This window comes from Aspergillus pseudotamarii, assembly GCF_009193445.1.
Source record: "Aspergillus pseudotamarii strain CBS 117625 unplaced genomic scaffold BDV38scaffold_30, whole genome shotgun sequence".
In the NCBI taxonomy this organism is placed as follows: domain Eukaryota; kingdom Fungi; phylum Ascomycota; class Eurotiomycetes; order Eurotiales; family Aspergillaceae; genus Aspergillus; species Aspergillus pseudotamarii.
Genome location: NW_022475044.1, coordinates 250089 through 265863, shown reverse-complemented (window position 1 = coordinate 265863; position 15775 = coordinate 250089). Strand labels below are relative to the sequence as shown.

Here is a 15775-nt window from a genome sequence, read left to right as displayed (position 1 = left end):
TTCCTGTTCCGCAACTCAATCGCTTGACTTCACCCAATCATTCCAATCAATGCCACCAAACATCGTGCAGAGCCTCAGGGCATGACTTGGATAAGACCGTATCACAAGGCCTCACTTTCTTCCAGTTCGCATACCAGTCTCGGAACGGTGATTCTGATGCCGATGCCGGATCAAACGGACTTCAACCTTCAAATGGTCCTTTTGTCTCCACTGCCCCTCCGCTTTTAACCATGGTGATACCGCTAGCACTAGTGGCTCCTAACGAATGAGATACCGTTGAAGTCTACGGAGCAGGCTTCATATCCTCCATCAGCGTCATCTAAAACCTTGACTTTTGATTCGGGGGGAAAGAGTCCCCGTTGCCCAAATGTCGGCGGGCGAATCACCCGCTCTCCCGTATCCACCTTTTCCACCTGCCGGTTGCCAAGCGATGCGTCGGCTGAACTTTTGTTAGCGCACAGAAAGATGCACTGCATCCATGACATCATCCAATGGAATGTACTGCCACTCGGGTTCTCAATGTGGGTTCAGGCATACTGTACTCCGGAGTAAGATTAAGGAACCCAAGAGTGGAGTCCGCGAATTTCTAGAAGAATACTCCCTCGGCTACTGTATGCATGTATGTACTGTACCTTTGAGTGTAAAAAATCATCCGTATAACCAAGACACAATGCTAATTGATCATCTTCGAACCCCGCAGCCATGATGAATAAGTCTATACGTAGATTGTGATGTCAATTCGCCGGTTATTGAAGACCCAAGGCTGGGCTCAGCACGGGCAACCGGGCACTTCCCGCCTCAGTACCAGGACGCCCGAATGGTAGTGGAGCATCATTGATGCTCCCTTACTTGGCCGTGATGATTTCCGGTAACAATATTGGGCATCGACCGCCTTGAAACAGCCTTTGCTCCCCGTTACCCACATGTTCGCTTCACTTTCTCTCAATTCTGACTTCTTTGCACTTCACCGGCCGAGTGAAGAGAATGCGGGATTTCTTTTATCTTCGCCCGTCACAATGGTAGACTTTTCCCGTCATAACCGAGGCGTGCAACCCATTAGAGTGATCGAGTCTTACCTACGACCAGGTCATGTTCTAGAGTGAACCCGCGACACACACTTGACACACGGAGTAGCAGCATGATAAAACGCTCTATTTGGATGAAAAGCCTGAAGCCATTGTTAGAGAATATGTTTGTCACATGCTGTCAAGGGGCAATTCGGGCTCTTGCGTATGCAACTATATCGCCCAAATGCCTTGGGAATTCCCAGTTGAAGTTTCACACTAAGGAGTAACAATGTTATTGTCTAGTCATCGACATTGCGCAACAGTGTTTATCATTTACCCACAATCGACCCTTTTCATTGATGCACCGCCACCCTTACGACGGCAAATGTTTGATGAGTGAGTGAAGCTTTATGATCAAACCTTGCTTCGACGACGCAAACTCATATTCAATGATGTACAACATTCTCACTGCACAATCAGCCACTTCGCTACTCAGCCACAGATGTGCCTTGGGGTTAGCCCAGCTCAGGGCCAACATGCTTAGGGCTAATCATGATGTACTTATCATGCGTCATACATCGCCGGGGGTGCGTTTCGTTGCCCCCGGTTTAGCAGATGCTTCATCGCGGAAGGCAGCGAACCTTCAAGACCTGAGGCCTCATTCGAACTCGCATTCTCATTGAGTCGCGCATACCCAGGCGCGGTCGTGGCCACACGGCACGAGCCCAGGATGTTGGGCGTTTACTGTTCTATCTAGCTGTCTTTCACCGAGAATAGGCGGACTCAACAAGGTGCTGTGGTAAGGGCAAACTAGCAGAAGGATTCACACGTGTGCCCTGCAAAGCCCGTGGTGAAGGGTCTAAAGGGCAACAAACGATGATTCACCTTCCTTCACCCTAGTATGGGCATATACAGTCAGTTAAAAACGACTGAAACCCTTTTCCCTATTTTACTCCCTCCCATTATAAAGCATCCTATACCAAACCAAAACCCTGCATGTTTATATAAATAGTATTGGACTCAAAGCGCTTTTTCAAGATAAGAGTAATCTCCTCTCAATCGGTATTTAGCCCCTTCATAATACCTTCCCATCTGTACCTAACACACCTTAGAACTCTAAGCCAAGCCATCAACAAGTACCCATCCATCATCGACAGCCACCCGTACTTCTATATCAACTATGACACGGCGCGCATCGTTAGCTCCCCAAAATGCCGAGGACACCTCCAGGCCCAGCATGGCTGGATGGTGGGTATGCTGCTCATGTGGCGCCGAGAATAATCCCGGTTTGAGTCACGGCCGATGCACTGTTTGCACCCACGAGGCATGTCCTTACTGCACTCCAGCGTGATAAAATTCCTTGCACTGGATGACCGATTATTGTATATTATTTTACCTCTTTTCGTTCTTCACATTGATGGTCCATGTTGGATTCTTCTGTTCGCTTTTTTATTTTATTTTATTTTTCTTTTTTAACTCCCTCTTCTTGGGATGTTTTCGGGTTCAAGCTGTGTATATTATATATCTGCGACTATGTATGAGATCGAAATGTACAATAAGCAAACTGGTGATGCAATGTGATCAATTTCCTTTTGGACTTCCATGAAATGTTTCCCTTATTCAAACTAACTTTATCCATATCCTTCACAGTTAAAGCCAATGTTGAAGCAACACGAGTTAAAGAGGGACTCAGAACCATCCTGACGTAGTCAGTGATCAACCACGTGAACAACCATAGCCATGGTCAGGGCTGTTTTAACTTTCTTTGAACTGCTTTCTGATCTATATGTGCCGAGATGATAGATTGCCGATTACACATCATTTGACATGGATAAGATGGTAGCTATATTTACTTGCTTGTACCTCTCCTTTGGTTCTGTCTTTACTAATCTCTCTTTAGTTTCAAATTTTATATATCTGTACCAATGTGTTTAGTACGATGTTAAGACACTGCAGTTCAACAGCAACGCCCAATTGAATCCAAGCGGGTTTGATCATTCCTTCACAAGTGTTATAACGTAGGCCCACTCATGCATTATAAAGAAATTGATAAAAAAGAAAAAGGGAAAAAAAGAAAAAAAAATACGCCGGACCCGGGAAACTTCAATTCTAGTACTGTAAGACACTGAAAGTACAAAATCGCTAGGCTCGACGGGGATCGAGGGGGAGCAAGCTGATATCCATTATACAACTGGGTGTGGCTACAATGATGCTCATTATCTCTTTTCAACCCACCAGAATAGCAAAGTATATAGAAAGACACAAGCCTCAGATGAGGAACGGAGTATATAGATGCTAGGTATAGCTTCCATCACTTTTACCCCTCAGCTCTGAACTAAAGTGGAAGACAACCTGGTTGAGATCTAAAGTCCTGGGGATATAGAACGCCTTTCCACAGTAGGCCTAAACTGAAAGATATTTTTCACTCTTATTAATATGTATGTATGTATGCGACGTGATAGCTTTGTGTCCAAGCAGACCAGTGCTCCGTTACCAATATTTCCAAGAAGACTAATAAAGAAGAAAAAGAAAAATCGTCTAAGGGTTGAACGAAGATGCAGCATTTTTCAGAACGACCAAAACTCCCGCGTAATGATGGTGATAATGATGATGGATATATACCGCCGCAATGTTCCCAGTATTATTAGCCAAAATTGTATCTCAACTGCGTTGCTCAGCTCTGCTTCGTTTCCGTTTACGCTTCGATGGCCGATCCGTAGACTCGCCATTTGCAGTGACAGGATGTTCAAGGCCAGCCTCAGCCTTCAGTCTCTGTACCACGGGCCCGAGCTCGAAAGCGCTTTCTAGACTACTGTGATCCGCACACGGACTTTGCTTGAGGGGCAGCAACCAGTCAAGTATAGAGTAACCCAAAACTTGTTGGAGGTTTTTGAAAGAAGTACCCAGGTCAAAAGGATTTTCGCCTGGGAGTGTCTGGAGAATCGCAAACACATGCTGTTCCCCTGTGGGTGGGTATTGTTGATGCTCTGCTGTAGTCTCAGTAGTTAGAGGCATCGGCGGTAAAGGATAAGTTATTGTACGAAATGTAGGTGCCCATCGGGACTCAGGGTCGAGCTTAGAAAGCATATGCTTAGGAACACGTATAGCTATTGTCCAGACTGCCGACCGACGATTCAGGTTTTCGATTGTCGTCAAATTATACATCGCAAGTTGTACAGAGCTAAGCGTCATTCCAAGTGTGAAGATTCCGAAAAGGCAACTCCTGTGAACCATTAGATTATTATCCAAACGGTCAACCGTAATCACAGCTGTGTTCACTCACAATCCAATACCAACAGCCCAGTGAGGATTGACCTCACCCGTCTTGGAAGGTTAGCCGACCCAGTACAACAGTTTCACCGAGAAGATATGCTCTTACCTCTCGTCGGAGTTCAGCAGTGAAGATCGCACAAACAATTAGAGTGAATGTGCAAAAGACAAAAGTGTAAAACACAAATTGAATGAAGAATTTAAATGAGGTTTCCGAGACCACACCCCCTACCCTTGTGATAGTGAGTAACACAATGTCTTTCCAAAGGAGAAGCATAACCTACCAAGGACAGAAGTGGTCCATCTTACGAACACACCGGTCTACTTCCCGGCAATGGTGTGCCCTGTCTGTCTTGTACTGACAACAAGTGGAACAATATATAGGCCTTCCATCTGGTTGGCAGATAAAGACGTCTTTCGTATAAAAATTTTCTAACCCTTCTGCATTCAGGGGGAACGCCTTTCCTCCAGCGTTGTGATCGACGCCCCTTTCGAGGTCTACCTCAGCTGATGCGTCTGATTTCTCAGCTGACCCGGGCTTTCGATGGCTTTTCCTCCTTCGTTTGCTGCCTCGACGACGGGTATTCAGCGCCTCGGTATCTTGTTGACCAGGAAGATATGAAGATCCTCGCGGTAGGAAGCCGGGGTTCCAAATGACATTGTACAAGAGCCGGAGATATGTAAGAACCACCGGTGTGAGCAAAACGTAATATACAACAATTATGGCGATGCCAGCGCCAACTCTAGAACTGCGATTATATTTATTTAGAGGGGTAATAAGGTAGTCGACTGAATTCGAAGAGATTATTAGCATCACCGTTGATTTCCAAATAGGGGAACTGACTGCATAGTGGTTTGGTAATAACGTAGGAGGCATAAACGACAGTACAGAGTAGCACCAGAGGTATGATCCTAGCTACCGCTAAACTGACGCGCCTGTCTGGACGCGCCATCAGAGATTAACAGTAAAAGGGCTGGAATTGCCTCTGCATTGAGGAGTGGTAGGACGGACGAGTATCGGATTGAATCTGAACTGTATCTATACAATAACGGGGAAACAAGTATGTACAGCCGCCACAGGAGGCACTATAGGTCGGGAAGATGATAGCCTCGGGCTCTGTAGAAATATGGCCGATAGGGGGATGAAAGTGACGTTGTTGCTGTCCATCGTCAGGAACGTGACAACCAGCTGTTGCAAACTCGTCAAACTCTATACATGACGTCGTCATGTGCTGTCACATGATGGCAAGCGATTTTAGTTTTATCTTACAATCTATCTGTACTCCGTACGATCTAATCAAGATCTCGACCTTGTCGTTTTCAATGACCGTCCGTACGCGGCCGACACAAAGAATGGTTGGTAAAGGCTCCTAGCAGCAACATTAGCATTACACCAATCCCTTGGTCACATTGTCCATGTGGCCAACGTTGAGAATCCTGCGGCGTGATAAATTATAATATTGGGTTTGCTGTCGTTCTCTCACCAACACTGGCCTTCCAAGATAGGATAGCGATCCACATGCCCACCATCCAAAGGCTATCAAGCTTTTTCTTTGGAGTTACTATTAAATCGCGCACTTTGACGAGGTATGCCTTTAGAAGGCTTCAAAGTTTCTGCCTATGAGTTTGTAGCAATGCAAAAGATGCTATCCAAGGATGCGAACGTCATCCGGACGGGGTTATACTAATTCTCTTGATGAACGTGGTACTGTATAGCGGTTGGAGCGGCTGTAGCCTGGGAGAACAACGCTACGTTTAATTTCTTGCACGGTAATCCACAGTGGATGTGAGTAATTATAAGCTTCCCGCATGATGCAGGATTTAGAAGGAGTTGCAAAATAGTACTGCCTCTCCAGGTAGGTATCAGCGTACAGTAAAATCAGGATTGGTGGTCAGTATCTCTTGTTTGATCGATATGGCATGGCGCCTTCAGGAGCGAGGTCCGGGCAGTAGATGCAATATTGCAGTTGCAAAGATGTAGGAAAGGCGGGGTGGGGCGGGGGGGGGGGGGGGGGGGGGGGGGGGGGTAGGTAATTAGGGAGACAGGAACAAGAAAAGAGGGGAAAGGAAAAGAAAGGAAGGAAGGGACAGAGACGGCTGGAGGAAGAGAGAAGGCCTCGCAAAATTGAGAAAGCAAAAAGATGAAGAGTCATTTTCTATTGAGTAATGAATCAATTTTGGTCACTCTGTCATTCTTCGTGTTGGGCGTCATACAAGATCCGCACGTGGATTGCCTCAGGACGACAGCAGGCAGCAAACAGGGATGCCTGGCTTAGTCGGAAACCGAAGTACAACTGTTTGACCGACAGAAACACTAGTAACTTCGCTGGTGGACTCCCATAATGGGTTAAAAGTGACGGTAAGAGCCAGAAGGCTTAAGACTACCAAAGAACATCAGTGCTGAGCTGGACTGCTGGAGAGACCTGAGGCTCTGGGTCGTTGCCTGAATGGTACCTTGCCTAGTCCCCATAGTTTAAAAGTGGATCCAAACACTTTGCCCGTTCAAGCATCTCATCCAGGCTATGCATACTAGTAGTCCACATCCACTTCAGAAGCCAAGAGGGAGTAAATTAACAGGAAGATATAAAAAAAATATAATAAATATAAAAAAACCCTTGTAATAAAAATTAATTAAATCAATCAAACAGATGAAAACTGCACAGTTACTGGAGGAATGGCGGGTATGAACGGGCAAAATCAAGTGCCCAAGCCTTGCCGGTATTCCGCCTTTTGGAAGACAACCAGCGAACCCCGAGGACAAATTGAGTCAACTTGCTGCAGGATTGCAGTTGATTCTTCTTCTAAGGCCTCCAGTCTACCGGAGCTATGATTCAGAATGCTGCTGAATGTCGCTCAAATGGATCTAGACACATAACGGCCCGGACCCTCAGGGCCAAAGTAATAGCCCGCCAAGCCACTTTTTCGATCTACTTGCTAAACCGCCCCTTCTTTTTGCAGAAGATTACCCTTACCTGATAACTGAGGTAATATGGTTTTAGCCCCGATTGGGGCAGAGCTGTGGCCTGGGGCTTGCCTGATATGTCGAAGCCACACTATTCAGGGCGAAGACTGCCTTGTCATTGTCAGAGTGATTCATCATTCTCGTCTTCTACCTCTATTTAAACACACGAGGTTCTCACTCTTCATTTGTATTTTCATTAACAACAATCACATTGACTTCTACTTACCACTGTGTACATTCTTTGCTTCAGTCTATATCTACTGAGCCTTATCCTTCACTGTCTCTAGCTACCAGACCTCTCGCGAACACAAGTTTATAATCTGTCTGCAGCATCCACGTTTCTCGCGACTGCAATCCTGCCGACTATTCCAAACAGAATATCTGAAAACAACATAATGCCTTGCTACCACGAGATGTCGCATTTCTCTCAAGTCCCTGCTCGCATGGAGCGAAGGGACTCAGTCAGCTCTCTGGTATCAGTTTCGTCTATCATGGAGGACGATTCCTTGGTTCATCGGCCATCCATGTCCTATGTGAATGTACCTGACAGCTCTCTCCACGACCTCTCCGGCCATGCCAGAACCAACGGTTACCTTTACATCTGCTGCCAGTGCCAAGATGGACCCAAATTATACAACAACCAACCCCAATGCGTTATGTGCCAGCACGTTGTCTGCTCGGACTGCCGCCATGTGAAGTAATGATCTAGAACATTTCGACCGCTGGAGGTAAGAGTTTCCAAAGTGAATACTAGCGTGGTATTTGAAAGCTGACATGTTTCCGTATAGTGTTCAACTTACTATACTTTAATGTCGAGACGGGATCTTACGACAGCAATGCGTTTTTGATGGCTATCTGAGCGATTTCTTTATGAGCATGGCACGGCAGAAACATTCATGGGCGAGGGAGTCTTGGGTCTTCTTTTTATCGTTAATTTTTCTTTTCCTTTCTTGGATTTTTATTCTCATGCATGAGTGCATAGGGTTGAGCGGTTACAGTGTTTTGACTTTTGTGATGTTTGAGTTTCGTGATGGCCATGGGGCCGCTACAAGACAAAGTATAGCTGGACTATACTTAGTCTTGCAGCCGAAGAGTGCCTCGCTTAAGGCCGAAACTATGGATCGTGGGGCATATTATCCCTACTTTATTTATTTGGTTTTTTTTTCTTCTTTTTTTTATGGCAATTCGTCTTGTTTAGCAGATGCTACTAGATCTCCTGTCTGTATTCTATAGTGAATCAATATCCATTCAATTTTTTGTTGACATTATTCCAATTCTACGATAGTAGAGTTTGACCGTGCCTCAGAAAGTGACCGAGTGCCGCCTTATTGCCTCGCTACACACACCCTTCACCCGAAACCCTCAACGACAAAAGTCAGAACGTAAAGACTAGGCCAATAATCCACCAGTCATCGTTGATTACACATACTGTAGGGATCAATAAATAGATTCAAACATTTGCCACCTGTCATCCGTAACCGCGTTTTCAAACTGACAGGGTAAAATCCCATACATAACACGTGTGGTCGATCCGGCCCCAAGCCAAAACGAACCAGTGACCCCGTATTGATTTTCACAGCTGAGACCATGGGCAAGCTCGAGGCTGACTTCTGGTAGGTTGATACTCTGAGCCTCAAGTCTTGGTCCACCAGTCAGACTTGCGAAATACCTGCAGATCATGCAAGCCACTTGCTAGGTTTCCCTTTTGGCTTTCACATCGCAAATGATCCCACCGCCCTTTCTACCGGTTACTGAGTGCATTTAGCCCTATGCTGGTAAGAGAACTGGCGGTCTTGGGGCTTTTTTTGGCCCTGGTTCTCATGTTTGACGATTTATTTTTCCGCTTTTTCGCGTTTTACATGTTCAGCTCCGATGAATCTTATCTCTATCCCTTCTATTCCTTTGTTTACTGGCCCATTCTCTCCATACGAAGTGACCCTTCATCTGACTGAGAGAGGCTGTGTTCGTGATTTTTCTTTCTCGTCGCCGTGGTGGTGGTACAAGGGAGCCCATCGAAAAACCAACAGGTCGAAGAAACTGGGCATTCGATCGCGTGCAAATCGAATTCCAAGACATCTAATAATAAAATCGCGAACTATCGTCTTCATTTAATCTAGAAATTTACTAAGCCATCATCGCGGGTCGACCAAATCAAGTGCCCGCCCGCTAGGATGAGTCTCAATATGGAGGGTGTAAGACGGGCACCCGTTCTTCCCACCCCACTTCCCTGTAACTACAGAGCGTCGGACGACATCAGAAACCCATCAGAGAGGGAAAAAAAAAAAATGAAAGATCAAAAAAGAAAAGCCCACATGGTGTAATCTTGGCATGATATCACTGCTATAATTATGTCTAGCTTTCTTAATGATAATACGAACTCACCACGGTCTATGTGAACTCCCTCTACTTTTTTGTTTTGCGGATGTCCCGTATGACAATCTGCTATTTCGGGACCTGTCAGATTCTCACGCAAAGCTTGCATTGCAGATTCTGTTGCGCAGTGCTATAAAAATAAACCTGGGGGTTGTATTGCGATTCAAACCAGAGCATCATGATGCAATGGATGTCCACTCTATCGGGGTCAGTTTCCAAGGATCGATTAAGACATGCATAGTTATTATACAATTATACATGGCCCTTGTTTCGTGTGTCAGCCAAAATAAATACTTCCACTGGGATAACATCTAATAACCCTAATAGTACAATCCTCGTACTACTACATACATAGATTATCAATACCCTGCAACGATGCTATTATCCCGATAATGTCCCATTCTTGATTTATTCTCCGTCTCTGCCTTTGTTGGATTTATAAGACATTCCACCGTCTTCCAGGTATGAAACCCCAGTGATCCTAGCACATTAGTAACCATAACATATACAAAACACGCCGATCGCTTGATAATCCAGAAACCCCCAAGCTGTAAAAATTTATAAGCAGCATTTCTATTTCAGCCTTAAACAAAAGTACCCACGCTAGTAGCTACCCGGGTCCTTGGTTTATGTTTTTTTTTAAATCTGACTTGCTTTAACAGACGCCCAGTAGGCCGTTTGATTTTAGTTTCATCCACTCGGCCGGTTCAAGAACCAAGGTCACTTGCTCACCCCTCCTCAGCTCCCAGACACACACTGCATACCCTTACCGTTGGACTTGTTTCAAGAATTCTTTTGTTCCGTTTGTTGTTCGCTGTTGTTGGTAACACCAACAACATTCATGGCCGTGGTATGGAAGGCACACACATATATTATCAGAATGATCTGCGGTGCCATGGTAGGAAGTATGTACTATACATAGATTGTATCTTTGGCTTAAGCTGTTCTATTATTATTACTCTTATTTATTTATTTATTTATTTTTACTCAATTTTCATTTATTTACTCATCTTCTAGGTCTGTCCGTTTTTTCCCTCCCCATTCCGAGATATAGAGTGGTGGAAACTGATTGGAGGTCTCGTAAACCGGGACTACACAGCCCCCAGATGTCGAGACCGGGATAGTCGGGGTTGCTAAGAGAGTTCTAGTATAGTGTAGAGTGCTAGTAGTATAGGTGATGTAACTTAACTTCCTCCATGCATGCCTGAGTCAGAAGGTCACAGTATTTCTGATGAGTCAGTCTTTCAGAGCAAGAATCGCTGTGACTCAACCTGCTTTGTTTGAGTTGAATAGGAGAGCGAGACTGTTGCAGGTGACACGCCCTTGTCTTGCTGGGTTTTGTTTAGGGTGCGGGATATCCTTCCTAATTTTGGACCTCCGCTGCTAGGCCTGACTCCGCGGGGAGCCTGAGGTCACGGGTAATATACGGCGTCGGGCCATTCGGGGTGACCATCGGGGCATCGGCCAATCAAATCCCCGAACTAGACGCCCGTCTGCGCCTTGGGGTTCGTCGGTCTTAGGCGCTAGACGCCCCGTCCCACCGCGTCCGCAAATCAAGAAGAGGACTACAGAGGGGCCAAAAAAAAAAAGAGATAGATTAAAATCAAACACTGCGGTATTGTTCGTTTGTTTATTGCTATGTACTCCTATGAACCGAACGCCCGGCTGTACAATCGCATTCTTCCATTCCTTTGGGAGGGCGTGGCGCCCGACTCATATCTGTCTAGACCAGGCGTCGTTGGTTTAACAATAAGCAGTCCTCGGTCTCACCGGGCCGTCTAAGGGCCTAATGTTTGCTGCAGGGCGTGGGTGGAATCGCCTACGCCCACCTCCTTCAGAGGAAAATGAAGAAAAATATGATATCCTCACCAACTCCACACACCGTTTCTAACCCAAATATTCATAGATCGAAGCGGTATAATAATAAGTGCCCGTTTAAATGGGCCAAAAGGAGACATTAGATGCCGAAACTGTTAGAAAAAGGAGGCGGGAAGCTGGACCTGCTAATATAACAAGGCGGGGAAAGAACGTTTTCTGAAAATTCAGAGAGAAAGTAAAAGAGACGCGGGTATCAAGGTAGTATTGGGAAGAAAGCTGCTGCTGGTATAACCAGTATGAAGAGACTTCCATGTCTAGATGATCTGACGGTTTTGCACAGTTATGTGCTTTGCCTAGTTTGAATCGGCAATTCTCAGACTATATCGGTAGCTCACCTTAAGAGGAGAAGAGCTCCCTTCAATGTGAATGTTCGGGTATTGTAGGCAAAGGATTGTTACAAGGGTAAGACTCGTGAAGGATCCTGGAGGAAGCGTCTACGGTATGCGGCTATCTCCATGGCCACAGTGTTAAAATCTTTCACCTTGTCGCGTCGCATGTCGTTAATGATGTTTTTCAAACCAGCAATGTAGTTGTCTTTTTCTTCTGGTGTTTTGCCCTCTCGAAGAGATCCCATCTGGACAAGGATTTTGTCATCTGTCGATGTTAATAACCCTGTGTGTCAGCATCCGCACAATGCAAAAGCGACCACAGCTGGCAAGAATGAGGGTATAGAATGGATGGATGGTGTGGAAGGCTGGGAGGAAAGTGCTGAAAGGAAAGCCGAAGTTCAAACAACAAAAGGAAAAAAAAAAAAGGATGCGCGAGGCACGATAAATAACTATAAGTCATGGCACATGGGGAGGTGTTGCGTGTAGTTTGCTCAAGTCTGTCGACGCACCGCTAAGAGTCATATCACGAAAATGTTGGAATTCACAAGACCGGTCGTTGCAGACGCCACCTGCCCCTTCGAAAGGACAAAGGTAAACCATAGGATCAATATTATGGCTGTAGGTTAGGGAACGATAGCCACCCGTAACCTCATCAGTGTATTTTGGATGGTAGCGGAAAGCCTTGAAAGATTTCAATGGACTAACGTAAGGCGAGAACTTCTGGTCTGAATCTCCCGGCTGTCGAGCATTCTATATAAGGTGCGTCAGCCTTCAATTCTCTGCCGAAACAGGAGATTCTCGCACATCCAGAAGGCCAACCTGATTGTTTTCAAATAGTGAGACGGCCGATTCTTGGATAGTACCAACCGGTGGTTCACCGGTGTTCTGGGGGTTTTGCACTGGAGAACTAAGAACGGTGGGCTCAACGGGGCCAGGAGAAGCTGGACTAAAAGGGGGTGAATAGACCGAGTCAGCTGGGCTTGCATTTCCTTCCGGTTCCGGGGGCTCATAGGCTTCTGAAACCGTAGATTTATCAGAAGCCTGATCTTCAGTCATTTCAACATCTTGTTCACTAGAGCTCGAAGACATGTCAGACTGGTCTGTCACGTTCGTGGCTTGAGATTGGTCCGGTAGGTGACCATGATGCTCTTCGCCCAACGGACTTGGTTCCACTTGGTTAGTATCTTTTACACCGTCCGAGACCCAAGACATATGGACGTCTGGCACAGGAGACTGGGCGTTGGACTCCCCTTGCCCAGCGGATGCAGAGTCGTCACTATCGTCATCACTGTCGTCGCTATCACTATCACTGGATTCATCCATAGCTGACCCTGTGGAATCGGAGGAAGAAATCGGGGTTGATTCCCTACTAGCTTCAGATACGTCATGTTGGGCCGCAGTAATGCCAGACGGACGCGACGGGCTGCCTGCATCGATTGGAGTATTGACGGATGGCTCTTGAATAGAACCCTTTTGTTCTTGAAGCTGGGACTCAGCCTCAGAGCCACTTGATATTTCGATATCTTTCTCATCTGGAGCAATTAGTTGCAGATCTTGGGCTATATGAAGGCATTTTGAGGCAGTGTAAGCCAAGGCAGACAAAGCTACAGAAACAAGAAACTCTCCGGGAAGAAAGAGTAATGGGCATAGAGAGACATACCTTCATTTGCTGATTCCTGCATGGTTCTCAGCCTGTCTAGTGCTGATTCCACCTCTTCCAGTGACAATCCATCGAGCTCTGTGTTAAGATTGCCCAATTCCTCTAAGAGTTGCTGTCGGCCCTCTTTTCCCCTACTGATATCTAGCAAAAGCTTCTCCTGTTCAAAATTGAATTCCTCTAGCCTTGTCTCAGATCTTTTAATTTCTGCGTCCAAAGCAGGAACTCCGGCTTCGATCTCTCTTTTCCGTAAGACTTTCGACTTCATGTCTTTCAATTGTTCAGCATCCATGGAGACCAAACGACATGAAAGACCGTTTGAAGTCGGATGATGATTAGGGGCGGATGATGTAGTTTCTTGCAAAGTGTCCATGGCGTTCACTTGTGAAAGATTGTGCTCAGCGGAAGCTGGTGCAGCCTGTATGGGCGTATCACAAGCTTCAGTATCAGTTGGTGGAGATGTTTCAGGAGGCGATGCCTCTGAATCCGCCGCACGAGGAGACTGAGTACGACTGGCAGCTAATTTTGCCTTCTTGCGTTCTTCCAGCTCTGCAATCCGCCTGTGCATTGCTTGTATTTCAAGGTCTTTCCTACGGAGGTCTTCTGGATCATTATTCCGTGGAAATTGCGGGGTCGCAGACAAAGAAGCCCCTTGACTTGACGATGTCACAGGTCTCGGCGGAAGGGACTCCGCAGCAAGGTAGTTCCCTGCTGGACCTTCCGGAACTGAAGGGACATCATTTTCTTGGAAGGTCTCAATATCCATAGCATCATCTTCGTCATCCCCATATAGATCGTCATCGCTGATGTCAATGATAAGCCTATCGCCTGAGACACTATTGTTCACTCCGTTGTTAGATGTCTTCCTAGGCAAAGGAACAGGTTCGTCAAAATCAGATGCTCGCGGGCGCTTGCGTTGATTAAAGCGAGGCTGCGGGGTGGAATCAATCATAAGCGCTGGGGTAGACGTCGTAGATGGGTCGTCATGTGCCTCCTGAGCTACATCGGTCATGAACAATCCAGGGATACGTGCAAAAGAACCTGTCTCAGGATCAGGGGGACGCTCAGGCAGGGGATGTTGTATTGACGATGAATTCAAGGTTGGTGTAAGATCGTGAGTCGTTTTCGTGTTTGACAGGTCATTACTTGGAGATGCATCGCCTGAGGTTGACTTTTGCTGTAATCTCATGAGACCTTGCTTCTTGAGTTGCTCGATTCGTTGTCTAGCCAACTCTGTTTGTGCCTTATTCTTTTCCCTGACACGAACCTCCTTTTCTGCTGCGGGTGCTTCTGTGGAAACACCGGTGCTACGAGTCTTTTCAACATCTGTAGCTGAGCTGTCCGATGTCGGTGCTTCCTTTGTCACGTCCCCTGGAGGTGATGTTGGGACTCCCGTAGATTTAGCAGCCTTCGCAGCTAGCATACGCGCAATGACCTCTTTACGTTCCATGGGTTTCGCCGCACACGGTTGAGATGAAGGGGCGGACGTTGACGCGTTTCCTGCCAGCCCAGTCGATTGCGTGACATTTTCCGCCCTTACGGCTTCAGTTGCAGGAATGTCACCTGATCCAGGGGTTTCGACCGAGGCCGTGAGATCTGTGACAGAATGATCGCGCGGGGTTGAAACTAGTGAGGGTGCTTGAGTTGATACATTATCCGGTTGCGGCGTGGGAACCTTGATCCCCACTTCTTCATAAAGTTGCCTGAGTATCACTGGATTGATACCTTCGCCAACAAGCTCACTGTATCGAATACTGTGAGGAGCTAAACTAAGAAGGGCACCCTGCGCTTGTACTCGAAGCTGTGCTGGAGACTTTCCGCCGTTGGATATCACTTGTGCATCTGTTGTAGGTGGGGAAAACACGGATTTCGCAGATAGGTCTTGACCGATCGGTCTTGGACTAGCTCCGGCTATCCTGCCTGCGGGGACGAACGGCTCGACATTGACTGACATCGGAGGGTTGTATGCTGCGAAATATTAGTTTATAGTAGCGTAAAAGTAACACCAGGGTGAGTTACGGGATCCACTGTCTCGGCTGAAAGAGCGTGAACGAGTTGAGGAAGCTTCGCCCTCCTCGACCTCCGAAGACACACATCGAGAGCCTTTCGGCACATGGTCATTGCAATGCGTTTCGCTCGCCCAATCTCCTTTCCCATCTACCGTATGGAGATTAGTGTTTTGTTGTGGTCCCCGTCGGGAAGACGGGGAACTGGTACCATGGCGAGACTCTATTCCTTGTTGCGAACATTCCCCTTCCCTATCAGTAAGTTCACCTTCCTCTCGTTCCAAATCTTCCTT

The 15775-nt window shown here is 46.6% G+C and overlaps 5 protein-coding genes across 5 annotated transcripts; 2 read left to right on the top strand and 3 right to left on the bottom strand.

Annotated features, from left to right (window-relative positions):
* Window positions 1–3140: 3140 nt before the first annotated feature.
* BDV38DRAFT_99854 (DHHC family palmitoyltransferase) lies at window positions 3141–5698 on the bottom strand. The gene is made up of 6 exons (XM_032064251.1): window positions 5548–5698; window positions 5122–5466; window positions 4562–5066; window positions 4387–4510; window positions 4291–4331; window positions 3141–4230 (listed from the first exon to the last, which is right to left on the bottom strand). The coding sequence occupies exons 2-6, from the start codon at window positions 5228–5230 to the stop codon at window positions 3669–3671; spliced, it is 1341 nt and encodes a 446-aa protein (XP_031913112.1). The 5' UTR covers window positions 5231–5466; window positions 5548–5698; the 3' UTR covers window positions 3141–3668.
* Window positions 5699–7418: 1720 nt separating this feature from the next.
* BDV38DRAFT_99789 (uncharacterized protein) lies at window positions 7419–8025 on the top strand. Its single transcript, XM_032064249.1, has one exon. It carries the CDS (start codon window positions 7635–7637, stop codon window positions 7938–7940), a length of 306 nt encoding a protein of 101 aa, XP_031913111.1. The 5' UTR covers window positions 7419–7634; the 3' UTR covers window positions 7941–8025.
* Window positions 7940–8652, top strand: BDV38DRAFT_99798 (uncharacterized protein). Its single transcript, XM_032064250.1, has one exon. The coding sequence runs from the start codon at window positions 8110–8112 to the stop codon at window positions 8470–8472; it is 363 nt and encodes a 120-aa protein (XP_031913110.1). The 5' UTR covers window positions 7940–8109; the 3' UTR covers window positions 8473–8652.
* A 3088-nt stretch (window positions 8653–11740) lies between these two features.
* On the bottom strand, window positions 11741–12169 carry BDV38DRAFT_99749 (uncharacterized protein). Its single transcript, XM_032064248.1, has 2 exons — window positions 11826–12169; window positions 11741–11753 (listed from the first exon to the last, which is right to left on the bottom strand). Exon 1 carries the CDS (start codon window positions 12062–12064, stop codon window positions 11885–11887), a length of 180 nt encoding a protein of 59 aa, XP_031913109.1. The 5' UTR covers window positions 12065–12169; the 3' UTR covers window positions 11741–11753; window positions 11826–11884.
* BDV38DRAFT_99732 (uncharacterized protein) lies at window positions 12009–15558 on the bottom strand. Its single transcript, XM_032064247.1, has 3 exons — window positions 13480–15558; window positions 12639–13378; window positions 12009–12569 (listed from the first exon to the last, which is right to left on the bottom strand). Exons 1-3 carry the CDS (start codon window positions 15428–15430, stop codon window positions 12276–12278), a joined length of 2985 nt encoding a protein of 994 aa, XP_031913108.1. The 5' UTR covers window positions 15431–15558; the 3' UTR covers window positions 12009–12275.
* Window positions 15559–15775: the final 217 nt, after the last annotated feature.

What these genes read in the sequence shown, in the direction of transcription:
- BDV38DRAFT_99854 (XM_032064251.1), bottom strand. Translation starts at nt 5,230, where the DNA reads ATGGCGCGTCCAGACAGGCGCGTCAGTTTAGCGGTAGCTAGGATCATA. An exon ending in TATTACCAAACCACTATGCA is followed by an intron (nt 5,067 to 5,121) that starts GTCAGTTCCCCT and finishes CTTCGAATTCAG; the next exon opens with TCGACTACCTTATTACCCCT. An exon ending in CTGCTGAACTCCGACGAGAG is followed by an intron (nt 4,332 to 4,386) that starts GTAAGAGCATAT and finishes TAACCTTCCAAG; the next exon opens with ACGGGTGAGGTCAATCCTCA.
- BDV38DRAFT_99789 (XM_032064249.1), top strand. Translation starts at nt 7,635, where the DNA reads ATGCCTTGCTACCACGAGATGTCGCATTTCTCTCAAGTCCCTGCTCGC.
- BDV38DRAFT_99798 (XM_032064250.1), top strand. Translation starts at nt 8,110, where the DNA reads ATGAGCATGGCACGGCAGAAACATTCATGGGCGAGGGAGTCTTGGGTC.
- BDV38DRAFT_99749 (XM_032064248.1), bottom strand. Translation starts at nt 12,064, where the DNA reads ATGGGATCTCTTCGAGAGGGCAAAACACCAGAAGAAAAAGACAACTAC.
- BDV38DRAFT_99732 (XM_032064247.1), bottom strand. Translation starts at nt 15,430, where the DNA reads ATGTCAGTCAATGTCGAGCCGTTCGTCCCCGCAGGCAGGATAGCCGGA. An exon ending in GCAGGAATCAGCAAATGAAG is followed by an intron (nt 13,379 to 13,479) that starts GTATGTCTCTCT and finishes GCCTTCATATAG; the next exon opens with CCCAAGATCTGCAACTAATT. An exon ending in CACTATTTGAAAACAATCAG is followed by an intron (nt 12,570 to 12,638) that starts GTTGGCCTTCTG and finishes CACCTTATATAG; the next exon opens with AATGCTCGACAGCCGGGAGA.